Genomic DNA, 13,032 nt, shown 5'->3' on the forward strand with positions numbered 1-13,032 from the left:
TGCAGGTTTTTTCTTTACAAAATATTACAAAATATTTACAACAAGGTCACAAATCTGTAATGCACACTTATACATAGTAAATAAGCTTTAACTGTTCATGAACTGTATTGGTGATGGCATTTACACACTTGTTTCTTTTTTTGGGGAAAAAAAATGGAACAAAAACCACCAGGCATAAGGGTAAGACCCCTTTTGGAAACTCATTGAGAGAATGCTACAAGTTCTTCTTTCAGAAAACCATTACAGACTACACTTTCAGGTAGATTCTAGACTTTCAGGTAGATTTCCATTTAGCAATAATACTTCACATGACAAAATACTGAATTTCATAACAATTACATAAAGAGGCTTTATTCCATAAAAACAGGAAGTTGTTATTTGTATGAAATAAATAACTATGCTTACAGATAGAATTTCTGATTATTTTCAAAGAAATTCTGTTCCTAATACATAAAAATGTGTATCAATACAAATCCCCATATGCATCATCATACACAATGTCAAAATTACCATACAAGGACCTTAAATGTCTAATCAGGGGTTGGAGCAGTTTAAGGGCAAGCACTGCTTTACTATATTTGATTGCATATAATCTCCTGCAGAAACACAACCTTTTAGATCTCTGTTGTTTCAAAATTCATACTTTTAAATTGTTCTTCAAGCACATCAGAATCTTCATCACTGTCTGCACTACTGAAATTTGTTTCAAAATCCAGCTCATCCTTCAATTTACTGCTCTCTTGGCCATTTTTAGAAGTGTCATTGTCAGGTCTGTCTTGTCCTTTATCAATCCTGTAGAAAGCAAGAGGGATATTATCACTACCCACTTCTGGAATTTAAAAAAGAATGGAATGGAGGATAGAGTATCCTCCTGGCATTCCATCTCAGTACAGGATGGAAGATGGCAGGAGGTGGGAAGAAGAAGCAGAAGGGCAATAAAAGTCCCTAAAGTTACTTCACATTAAATAGGAAGTATATAAAAGAGTAAAGCACAGTAAAAGTATGCATAAAATAGTGTTCAGTACAGAAGAGACTGTAAAGAAAGAAAAATATATATTTGAACAGCTTGACCAAGTAAGCAACTGCTGGACTGTCATCACAAACTAGTAAATCAATGTTTCATGTATCATGCTCAATAGAGAACAACCAGTAAAAAAGCCAAAAGCCTGCTAAAACTACTGTGGTAACTGTGCTCAGTATCAGTCCATGTTTAGTTCTTCTGTTAATTTTGATGATTCAGCTGAATCATCAAGTGGCAGACAAAATGTAAACAGTAAAGCTTGTGCATATTTTATGATGTTCTACACCAAAACCCATTTTGAAGTGCTTTGTTAAGATATACAGTTTTTCTTTTGGTGTGAAAATGTTTTATCCAAATAGGACTTTTTTTGTCTCATCCCCACTAACATCAATAAGCATTTTGCCTCTGGTTTCATCTGAAGAAAGTGAGGAAAAAGACTCCTACTGATTCATGTTGGGATTATTAAGAATATGGGATAAAGTACAACAGCATATTGGCAGTTTCCAAACAAGGCTTATTACAAGTGGGATTATCAATACAGGACCGAAACTATGTACTCTATGAGCTACTTACGGAATCACTATTTCTTCTTGTTTCCCACACTTAGCACAGATTTCTAGTTTGCCAGCACATGGTCGACAAATAATATGATAAGGATCTTTTACAGTCTTCTGGAGGCATTTCACACTGTGAAGAGAAAGAAAATATGATTAAAAAATATTGTGGACACTTACTAAGCATTCTGTGCTCAAATACAACATACAGAAAAGGAACAAACACTCACAAAAGAGGAACAACACATGTTAGGCTGGTTTCAAATTAAACATTCAGAGTTTTATCAAATAGCACTATCAAAATCATTGCTGTTCACATCCCTCTCTTACTTTTCTCTGAAAAAATTACTAAAACAAGTACTGAAAAAGAAACATTAAATAAAGAATTTTATATTTAAGTTGACAGAATAAACATTACCATTCATTTCAATAGGCAGTTTTTACTTTAAAATTGCATAACTTCTGTTTTGATGATAAAAGCAGCATATGGTATAAAAAAGTACATGGACGTTACAAATAAAAAGCTTTCAGTTGAAACACTGCAATGACTTTCTCTTGAACTTCTCAGAGTATAAACTGAGTCAATGCTAGACTTTGTTTTCTATAAACGCAAGCATGGAACAGTATTCTCAACAAATCCAACCTAATATGGTAGATGGCTTGGGCTATTCTTTTTCAAAATACGATAATATTCTGCAGATCTTGTAATTTCCAAAATTCTGTGTCTTAACATTCAGCAGACATTTCTAAAGCCTTGTATATCTGGAGAACGTAACCAGAACAATATACCCCATGTAATGCTGATCTCCTGACAGTAATTTTTAATGCCCTCAAAAGTTCTTCCAAAACATGTCATACTAAACAGATGCACTACCAATGCAAGATTTATATATTTTTTTAAAAAAATAGTTTAACTTGTAATAATTAAATACTCAGAAGTAAAGTAGGAAATACTTGTGGTTGTACTAGCACTCATAATTTTAAAGATGTCACATAACTAAAAATAAGTTGAGGTACAGAGAAGTCTTCCATCCCCATCTTTTGCAATATTAAGAATTACTTTTTTTTTTTTAATACAAATAGACATTTTTAATGTCTATTAGGCTTTTACTTCATCCAGAAGCTTAATCTGTTGAAAATTTTCATAGTCTTGTCCTTTCAGCACAATGGCTCACCCAGCCATTGTACTGCTGGCATAGAAATGATCACCTGTAAAGCTAGAATGCTCTGAGGCACAACTTCCTTGTTCAAAAATATGAGGGAGAACATAATATATTCTGTTATATATTCTGCTATTCTAAGATGTCACTTTTTCTATGTCCAATGCTTCCCTGATTTACATGGGGGTTTTGCCTGCTTTCCTCCCTTGGGAAAAAAAAAACCAAACAGGATGCACATAGTTATTTGAGAAAAAGTGAAAAACCCAACTTCATCTGTAGTACACAGACCACAGAATGCTTATTTTTTATTCAGCAAGCCTTCTACCTAATCATTTATGTTTTACATGGAAGAGTGAAACTGGTTACTAATACCAAAACACAAGCTACTGTGACAAACTTGGCTGTATTGTGCACCACAGCCCAGCTATGGTTTCTCTGAGTTCTGTGTTTCATTGCTGAAACACTGGCTGTGTCTGCTACCACAGGAGGTAAGAACCTCTGCAAATGAGCAAATAAGAAGGAAGCAGAGAGCATCTCCTTCAGAAAACAAAAATAATTTATATGTTTGTGATAGGTTAAAATATTTATCATCTTTGTTATACAGGTATACAAAAAGCAATACAGAACTCTATGCAAACAATGCCAACATTTACTATTTATAATTATAGTTTCTTACAGAAAAGGAGAAAACATGCTAAGAGGTAATGAAATGCACGTATTGCAAACATTAGCAAAGTACAGAAGTCAAGAGATGTGCAGATCCCTCTAAGACAGATGTGAAACAAGACCTTAGAAAATTGTGACATTCAGGAAGGACTTTTTGTTCAGGAGGACACTGATGGTCTTGGAAACCTACAGGTTCATAGTTCAACCAGTTTTAACAGCAAAGAGGGAAGCAGTTGCTTTTTCTCTGTGTCTTCTTTTCTGAAGTTTACGATAAAAGACTTATGAATTACAAAATTAACATTGCCTACATGTTGTCATTGCAGACTCCACATTTTAAAAATGTTGCATAATAGCAGCTTCTTATTCTTAGTTTCCAAAGCCAGAATATTTTCCAAAAGCTCACAAACTACATGATCAACAATTAATAAAAAATATCTTTACTCACCATTTTTTAGGTTTTGTCAGTAGTTTGTACTTTCTGAATTTTACTCGCCACTCCAAGATACCTTTGCAATGCTGACACACTCCATCATGAAGCTTAGCATTTATTTTCTGAATAAGTTAAAAAAAATACATTCATTACTTCCTGCTATAAAGAGTAAAATCTTGCTTAGAAAGCATTTTTACACATCTTATGATTGATCCAGTACTACAAACATGTTTGCTTGATATTAACATTAAACCTTTCATATACATTTGTCTAGAGATTTTCTTCAATGGAAAGGGTACCTTGAGGTTAAAGACTAGATTATTGTTGTTATTCTTATTATAATTACTACTATTATTATTTTAATTATCTTAATAGTGGTACTTCTTTCTCTTATTATATTGCTGAGAATTGATTACTGCAGGTATTTTATGCTTTTCATCTCTAGAATTTTTACAAAATGGATTAAAGAAGAAATAAGCCCTGAAATACACAGCTTTTGTCCAAAGAAGACAACTTACAAAACTTAGCACTTAACTTATTCTTGCTCAAGCTATCACTGTACAATATAGTTTAAATAGTCTCAGGATTTTTCCTCAGGTAACAACAAAGCAGAATCCACACACTATTTGCACTCAAATTATTCATTTTCTCTTCAATCCTAGCCTTCTTTCAAGGAAAACATTTTTGCTCTCTGCACCTAAGATAAAAATTTTTAAATGGTAACTTAAACCATGGTATATTTTCGAGACAATGAAAAATTTACCCGAATATCTCCTACAATATTTTGTGTTTAGCTTTCTCAGAAATATAAAATGTCAACTGGCCAGTAGTATTTGCACAAGAGAGGTTATTCTGAGATGGGAAATGGTACCAAACCACACTCTTATTTTAAATAAGAAGCTATGTCCTTGTAGGCTCAATCTAATTTTATTTCTTCCCTATTTAGGAATGGCAGCACTAATGTTGTCTATCATATGGGTGTTCATATTAATTCAGAAATTTAAAACTAGACATTTCATGGTTAAAAAATGCATATAATAAAAAAATGTATTTTTAAAGATAGTTTAAAAATGGCTACCATTGCATTATTAAAATGGTTTAAAACACATCTACTTCTTAGCATACCTAAAAGGAGTGATTCTGCATTAATCTGGATTACAATTGATGTTATTCTTTCACAAACAAACTGAAAAAAAAATTTTCTTCGAATACAGCATCTTCTGAAGTAATTTCCTGCTTTTGTGACTCACAAGAGCTTCTTACTCCACAAAGCTCTACTTCAATACATATGACCAAAACAAGCCAAGCTTTAAAAACACAGTATCTTATCCTATTCCAAAAAATGTATAAGGCAGAAGAGATGCTACTTTCAAGTGAAACTATACTCTGGGACTTGTGTTCCATAATCTACTTTTTCATTAAACTTACACATTCAATATGAGTTTTCCTGTGGTGTGATTAACTGAACGTGTGGTGCTTTCCGGCTGCTTCAGTTAAAAGAAAATTATTTTCTAAGTGATCAAATACAGACTTGACATATTAAGAAGTCAACCAAACAAGGTTTTGCATACTGCTTGAATATTGAATATATAAAGCTGTGGTTCTGATCCATTATGGAGATATTTTAAAAAAAATACCAACAATTGCTTAATGTGTAAAATTTCTGAGAAAAGAAAGTCATCAGTAAGTTTCCATCAAGGATAAGAAAAAAAAATTTTTTAGGCATGTCAGTGATCAATGGCAGACTTGGGAAAATGTGGATCCTCTCAGAAGGGATACAGGATACAGAAGATCTGGTTACCCAGGACATGGAGAAGGCATTTATACAGTGGGATTGAGTGTACCCACAGCAAGTTTGCCAATGACACCAACCTGTATGATGTGATCAACACACTGGAGGGAAGGGATGCCATACAGAGGGACCTGGACAGGTCTGAGAGGTGAACCTGTACAAATCTCATGACGTTCAACAAGGCCAAGTGCAAGGTCCTGCACCTGGACTGTGGCAATCCCAAGTACAATCCCAATAAAAGGTGGGTGGAGAATGGGCAGAGAGTACTCTGAGGAAAAGGACTTTGTGGGTCCTGTTGGTGGATGAGAAGCTCAACATGAGCTGGCAACATGCACTTGCAGCCTATAAATCTGGTCAATAGTGCAAGGGAGGGGATTCTGCCCCTTTACATTGCTCTTGTGAGACACCACATAAGCATTCAGATCTGGGACCCCCAGCACAAGAAAGACATGGACTTGTCAGAACAAGTCCAGAGGAGGGCCACTAAGTATACCACAGGACTAGAGCACCTCTCCTATGAAGGCAGATTGAGAGCTGGGGCTGTTCAGCCTGGAGAAGGCTCTGGGAAGACCTTAGAGCACCTCCCAGTACCAGAAGGGGGGCTACAAGAGGGCTAGAGCGGGACTTTTACAATGTAGTCACAGGCCAAGGGGGAATGGCTTCAAACTGAAAGATTGTAGGTTTAGACCAGATCTTAGGAAAAAAATTCTTTACTGTGAGAGTGGTGAGGCACTGGAACAGATTCCCCACCCTTGGCAGTGTTCAGGGCCAGGCTGGATGGGACTCTGAGCAACCTGGTCTAGAGGAAGGTGTCTCTGCTTGTGACAGCAGGTTTGGAACTAGATGATCTTTAAGGTCCCTTTCAACCCAAACCATTATATGATTCCATCATCATATTTATGTGCATTAAAAATCACTTTAAGTATCCCGATCCTGGCATAAAGATGCCTGGACTTTTCAACATGATAAGACCACAAATCTTACACAGCTACTCATCAAGGAATCACACTGCATCTGCTTAGAAGGTCACAAACTGGAAGAAAGACAACAGCTTTAAGTTCTAACTTCCTCCTTCTAAGGGGTACACATAGAACATCTTCCCCCTCTTCAGCAACTTCCTGTATTTTTTACTCAATTTTGATGCCTCAAGTATGAATCATTGCAATAATCATTGGCTCAGCATATCTGAATACAAGAGCCACCAAGACTTTACAATCCTACCAGGCAGTCAGTTTAGAAAGTCAATAGAGAACGATGGATTGATGTAAAGAAAGTGTTTAGAGAGGTTAACTTGTGTTTGTCTTTTAGATTTATTTTGCTCAGAAAAAAAAGGCATGATATTTAAATGCTACCATTACTAAAATGAATTGTTAATTTACTGTGGGTTTTTACACTTAATTCAGCATCTCCTCTGACCAAAATAATCCATAACACACCACTTTCAAATGCAATGCAAACTTGAAGAAGTAAAGAAAGCTGTCCCTAATGAAAGATTTGAGTAGTCTGTTTTCTCAGATTTTTGAAAATGCTAAAAAAGCATGTGAGAGAAGTTCTCATAATAAACCTGAAGACAAATTTTTTTGTTTCTCAATTCCCAGTCAGAATGGGGAAGTCATTAGTAAAATCAAATAAACTCTTCTGGTGCTTACTTTTCCTATTAATATTTACATTTTAATCTATTTTGTATATTGTTTATACTTTCACAAACTCATATTTTCTTCCTTTTTTTCATTTAATAGCTTGCTTTTCCTTGAGGGTATTAATAAACCAAACAGCCCACATAAAACCCTGAAAAAGGCTTGTAAACTTCATTATTCTTTTCCAACTTTTCTTCCCAGCCTTTGTGGAAGTAGTCAGGGCCTCACACACAAGTAGGAGGTAGTGCTTTAAATTAATTTCTTGTTGTGGAAACTACTCCAACATGTTAGATTATGTTTCTGTTGCAGCAGTTTCTCTGGGATTTTCTTTATGCTCATTTCCCTGTTTTAGTCAATAGCTCTCTCTTTTCTTTAGCATACTTTGCTCCAAGGACAAGTGCAACTCCTTCAGTGCTTACAGCATGTCTATACATTCTCCAGGGAAACTACAGTTATGCAATACAGACATACCTAAGCAGCCTTAAGGTATGATGCCATGAAATATTCCGTGTGCACACTATAAGCACATTCAATTGTACATTAATGAATCAACATCCTCTGCTCACATAACCTAAGATTAAATCACCTAACAACTTGCCAAAAGCAGTTCAGAATATATTAAACAAATGCACCTACACCTACTAACTTGGCACACAAAATAATCCATCCCTAGCTAAAACTAGTATTAAAATGCTCACAGGTAGGATGTAATAACAGGGCTTCAAAAAAGCTTCAACCATCTGTTTGTAAGCTTCTAATTATGTGTGAACCTATGGGTATTTTGATTTCCTCTACTGAAAACAGATTCCTTCTACTGAGCACTTCTCAGTGGTATATTATGCTGTAACTGAGTGTAATGTTTATGCCACCTATAAACTTCCTTGTCAGATACACAGGTGGCACTGCTTCAGTCAGCAAGGCCAAATGCAGCACAAGGATGAATGCAGGTTTTCTGAACAACTGAACTTCTCAAAAAAATAAAACTCCACAGGACCTCCAGCACATGACAACTAAGCAGTTAAAGCAGGTCACTGCAGACTGACAAAGGTGAAACTGAGATACCGGATGCAAGACTTTAGGGTTCCAATACACATTACACAGGCTGAAACTGTCCCCCACAGAGCTTTACTTGCTCACATATTGTACCAGCATTACCTTAAATTCCTTTTTCTACAGATATTTTCTCATCAAATGTATTTCAAAATTTAAGCAACATATGTATATAGCGTTTAAGAGAGCACTGGAAGGATTCTCACCATCTCCCCCAGAAATAATGGAAAATACACAAAGACACATAAACACACACACACCAGACACACCTCCTGCACCACCCACACATTTTTTCTCTCACTCTCTGCCCCACCTCCAGAGTTGGGTTAGAGTCCATAGCAGTTGTTATATTTGCTCCTATTGTCCCTACAAGAAAGGCTACAACAGAATGTACTCCTGAACCAAGAGTAACAGGAGTGGCTAGAGAGTAGACTTCAGTCTACAAAGCTACTCTATGTTGCAGCAAGAAAGTTATCGAAAAAAACTGCAATATGGTTATCTAACAATTCGAGTTGGCCACTGGTTTATCTCTATCTCCCTTCTGTGTTTCAAAATACGATTACTGACTCAGCATTTAAGCTCTACATTCAGCTGTTCTCTTCCTAGTGCTTTCCCACTGTCTAAACCAGTGTTTCCACTAAAACAAGTGACTTATCCATGCACCTGGCTGAAAAAGTAACTGACATTAATACTGTGGTAAAGCTGAGGTTCAGAGGTAATAACCCCTGAAATTTAGGGAAATGTGGATTATCATCTTAATGAAAGGAAAGAAATAGAGAAACCAATAAGTCATTTGAGTGTAAATATGAATCACTTTGTGGTTTACCATCCTACAACAATGGAATTCTAAATTATATTTGCTTTCATTTCAAGAACTACTGCAGTTTCCATCATCACTTATGTAATATACTTTACATAAAACATATATTCATATAACATAATGTATATTCCTCAGCTCGGTGCTGCAAAGAGCTATTCTGGAATATACCATGTAATGCAAACACCAATAAACAAATTCCACGATTCAATAACTAACAAGACAGCATCGTACCCTGTCCTGGCTATTCCTTCTTCAGGTCATCCTAAGATGCAAACTTTTCCAGCACTGTTGTAGCTGTTTCACAAATACAGTAGAGACAGTGTGCTTTGTTCCAAAGATGTTTCACCTCAACAAGCCTCAAGAGCAATGCTGTAGTAAAAACTTGTCATTAGAGCAAAGACAGATGGATCTTCTACCATGTTCTCAAGTAATCATGTCTGCGGCCTCTAAGATTAGAAAATGGATGACACAGTCATTGTCAGACAAAGAGCACAAAATATTTCAAAAAACCAAAAACCAACTGGATAATGACTGCCAGCAGAGAAAAGTCAAAATATTATTAGATCAATTTCCTCTGCAGATACTGCTTCAGTAAGAGAAATAGCAATAACACCATAATTAACTACCTCAACTCTACTCACTGTACAAACTGAAGCTATTGTAGTAAATATTCAATGTTGCTAATGCATTGCACAATTGCAGCAGGATCCAAATTTTAAGCCGATAAGCATTTTCAGCCTTTCAAGATAGCACTGCATTTGACAGTGTACAAGAGTAGGCAGGCCAAATACAAAACCCTCCATATGTTTAAGAGTGATTTACAGGAGATCATTCTCTTTGAGGAGCTTGAAGCATTCTTTTGATCTGCTGAGCTAATGAGAGGTAGAAAGGAGTATGCCCCATTCCTTTATCAGTCCCTATGATAGAATTTCTATGATTTCTTCCTTTTCCTCATCATACCTTGAACATCCATGACATATCTGATCATCCAGGACTGCAAAAGACAAAGATGCAAAACTGTCATCATTCAGCATAGCCCATATCTAAACTATGACATTAATTGCCACTTAATCTTTGCTAGTCTAACTTCTTTAAAACAGCAAAATGGGGCTAGCATCATTAAAATGACCCCTGTGTGTCCCTGTCCTGGTTCTGGCTAAGCCTGGGTTAATTTTTCCAGGCTAGGACACTAAGGTTATTCTATACCACCTCACATCATTTTGCAGGAATGGGGGGAGGGGTCCCTTCCAGGTCACATAGCATGGTGTGGTCTGGTACTCCCAGGGGTCCCACACAGTGAACACTTGTGCGTGAATCATCTCTTGTACACTATTGCTGTGACTGTGTTCTTATTTCATTTCCTGTTTCCAGTAAATTGTTCTTATCTGAACATATGATCTTTGCCTTTTGTGCCTCCCATTCTCTTCTCCAGGTCTATGCAGGGAGAGAGGTAGAGGGAGGAGTGAGTGAGTGGTGCATGGTTTAGAGTGTTTCAGTTCAGAACACTAAACTGGGGAATATAATTCCTAAAACATGGCAGTACCTTAGGACTTGAATTTGTATATGACAGGATGCCCTAAGAAAAAGGGATGCATTCTTTCCCCTTACCAAACATTATCTAACCCCAGAATAGGAGGCACGTTCTTCAGGATGCTACTTCCACACACTCAGCCCTCTCCATAAACCAGCAAGCACAGAGAGAAAAGAAATCATTTGCTTGAAATGGAAAGAAAAAAGAGACAAGCTGATGTCCACAGCAAAACTTGGCCACATCAAAAAATATATATTTTCTTGAGTGCATGATATTGTGTAGCCAGTTCTATAGGATATCAATTATTTTCAAAGGAAAGAAAAACAGAAAAACAGTCATGTGGATATTAAAGCGATTATTTCAGTTACAAAACTGATACCAGAATTCAGTTTCTCTTTGAAAACTTTTTTGATAGACCAGCTCTCTATGACATTTTTTTGTGTGTATGTTTGTAGCCAGACAGAAAATACTCTCCTATCAGAGGTCATGCAGTGACTCACACAACAAATAATACTGTCACTGCTTAGAATCCCAGGAAAGCAGCCTGTTCAACTTGCAGAACCAGTCCTAAAAAAAAAATCTCAAAAACCAACCAAAACAAACTCACAAAAAACCCAAACATCCCTCTTTGGCACCAAGGCTTTAATTTACTACTTTGTTCCCCTCCTCCCAGCTCTTTTTGACAGCCCAGGCAGGTTCAGTAAAAAGGGATATTGATATGACAGCAATAGCACCAGATAAACTCTCCTAGATTATTCATCCTCTGTTTTGTCTTAGTCACCTTCTTGGTTTAGCCTGCAAGATGAAACATCCCACTTTGGTGGTGTTACTCGTCAGACACACTGCGTGTTCTTCAGCCCCTTCCACATATTATGTTACCAAAACTAAAAGCACAGAGCCTATTTCAAGAATATATTGTAGACCATTTCCCCTTCCCTGTTTAGAACCAAAAAAGACAAAACAGTCTTCTCGAACAACAGAGCGAAGATGATAGCTTTTGTAGCAAAAGTGCTGATAGACTGAACACACCTTTCTAGCTAATTTATCAGAAGAACCACCTTTTTTAAATAAGAAATTGATGTACACATGAAAGTTATCTCAAAAGTATGCGGATTGAAGCTAGGAACTTAGGTGTGATGGGGCAAAGTTGTTCACACGAAGCTCACAAACCATCAAGATTTCTGAGTTATGATCACATAGTCACAAACCTTGAGAAGGCCAAACACCTTTCAAGAAGTCATATGGATAACGCGCCATTGAACATTTAATTGCTGCACTCACTGCACAAAAGTAAGCACTTTATTTAAGTCTTCCTCTTATAATTATTTGGCTTAACTAGGTCCTTTCATGTCATAAGTACGATTCAAGTCTCACACTACACTTTTGCTTACAGTGACAACTGTGTGAAATGTCTCGTTAGGATTCTCTCTTTGCAGCACTGTGCCTGGTGTGGGCGGATCCGGGCCAGAGGTATCTCCATCCCTAAAACGGTCCCTCGGCATCCACTGCCGCGTGACTTCGTTTGCGATCCCGAAGCCTGTGAGGACCCGGCTCACAGGGACAGGGTACGGCTTCATCAGAGACCGTAGCGAGACCTGCCCACGCTTTCGGCAAGAAACACTTCCCACCGCTCCAGCCCAAGCGCTGCATCGCCTGCAGAGGGGTGGCCTCTGACGCCGGGACAGCCCCGCGTCCCCCGGGCCGGCCCTGGCTCGCCCCCGCCTACCTTGCGCCGGGCACTGGTGTCGTACTTGTCGTTTTTGAAGGCGCGCGCGTTCTGGTGGCGCTGGGGCCGCGTGCGCGACACGTTTCCCCGCTCCGAGCTCATCCCGGGCCGGCACCGCGCGCCCCGGAATCGCTCCGCGGGCCCGCCCGCACTGGGCGGTGCCGTCGCGACTGCGCCCCCATTGGCGCTGCGGCCCGCGGGGCCCCGCCCCGGTCGCCTCCGCGCCGGTGCAGTCTGCGGGCGAGGCGAGGCTAGCGCCGTTCTGGAGGCTGCGCGGGGCGGGCTCAGCGCTGCCAGGGCCGCGCGTTCTCCGGCTGGGGCCGGGGCGCTGACGGCCGCCTCCCGCCGCGCCATTACTCAGAACAGCCGGCGTCCCCCACACGCCGCCGACCCGGCAGTCGGGAGAGCGCGGGGCCGTCGAGCGGAGCGCAGGTAGGGGCCGTCCTCCCCCGGCGTGGCGGGATGGACGGTGTGCGGGTGACCCGCCGCCGCCGCGGGCGGGCAAGTCGTTTCCTCCTCGCGGGTCCGTCCGTGTCTCTTCCCCCGCTCGGACCCGCGGGCCCGTCCGCGCCGCCTGGCGCAGGCGTGCGGCGGCCCCTGGGGCGAGCGGAAAGGCCCGCGGCAGCCACCGGCGTTTCCTCAGAG

The 13,032-nt window shown here is 39.2% G+C and overlaps 1 protein-coding gene across 2 annotated transcripts; it reads right to left on the reverse strand.

Moving 5' to 3' along the window:
- Positions 1–330: 330 nt before the first annotated feature.
- CZH9orf85 (chromosome Z C9orf85 homolog) lies at positions 331–12,564 on the reverse strand. Of its 2 annotated transcripts, none has more exons than XM_068176462.1 (4): positions 12,388–12,564; positions 3,847–3,953; positions 1,595–1,708; positions 331–792 (listed from the first exon to the last, which is right to left on the reverse strand). In XM_068176462.1, the coding sequence occupies exons 1-4, from the start codon at positions 12,487–12,489 to the stop codon at positions 615–617; spliced, it is 501 nt and encodes a 166-aa protein (XP_068032563.1). In that variant the 5' UTR covers positions 12,490–12,564; the 3' UTR covers positions 331–614. The 2 variants fall into 2 exon arrangements, with proteins under 2 accessions (XP_068032563.1, XP_068032564.1); XM_068176463.1 differs by lacking the exon at positions 12,388–12,564 and adding an exon at positions 8,624–8,662.
- Between the last annotated feature and the right edge of the window lie 468 nt (positions 12,565–13,032).

Source organism: Anomalospiza imberbis, chromosome Z (assembly GCF_031753505.1).
Source record: "Anomalospiza imberbis isolate Cuckoo-Finch-1a 21T00152 chromosome Z, ASM3175350v1, whole genome shotgun sequence".
Lineage (NCBI taxonomy): Eukaryota > Metazoa > Chordata > Aves > Passeriformes > Viduidae > Anomalospiza > Anomalospiza imberbis.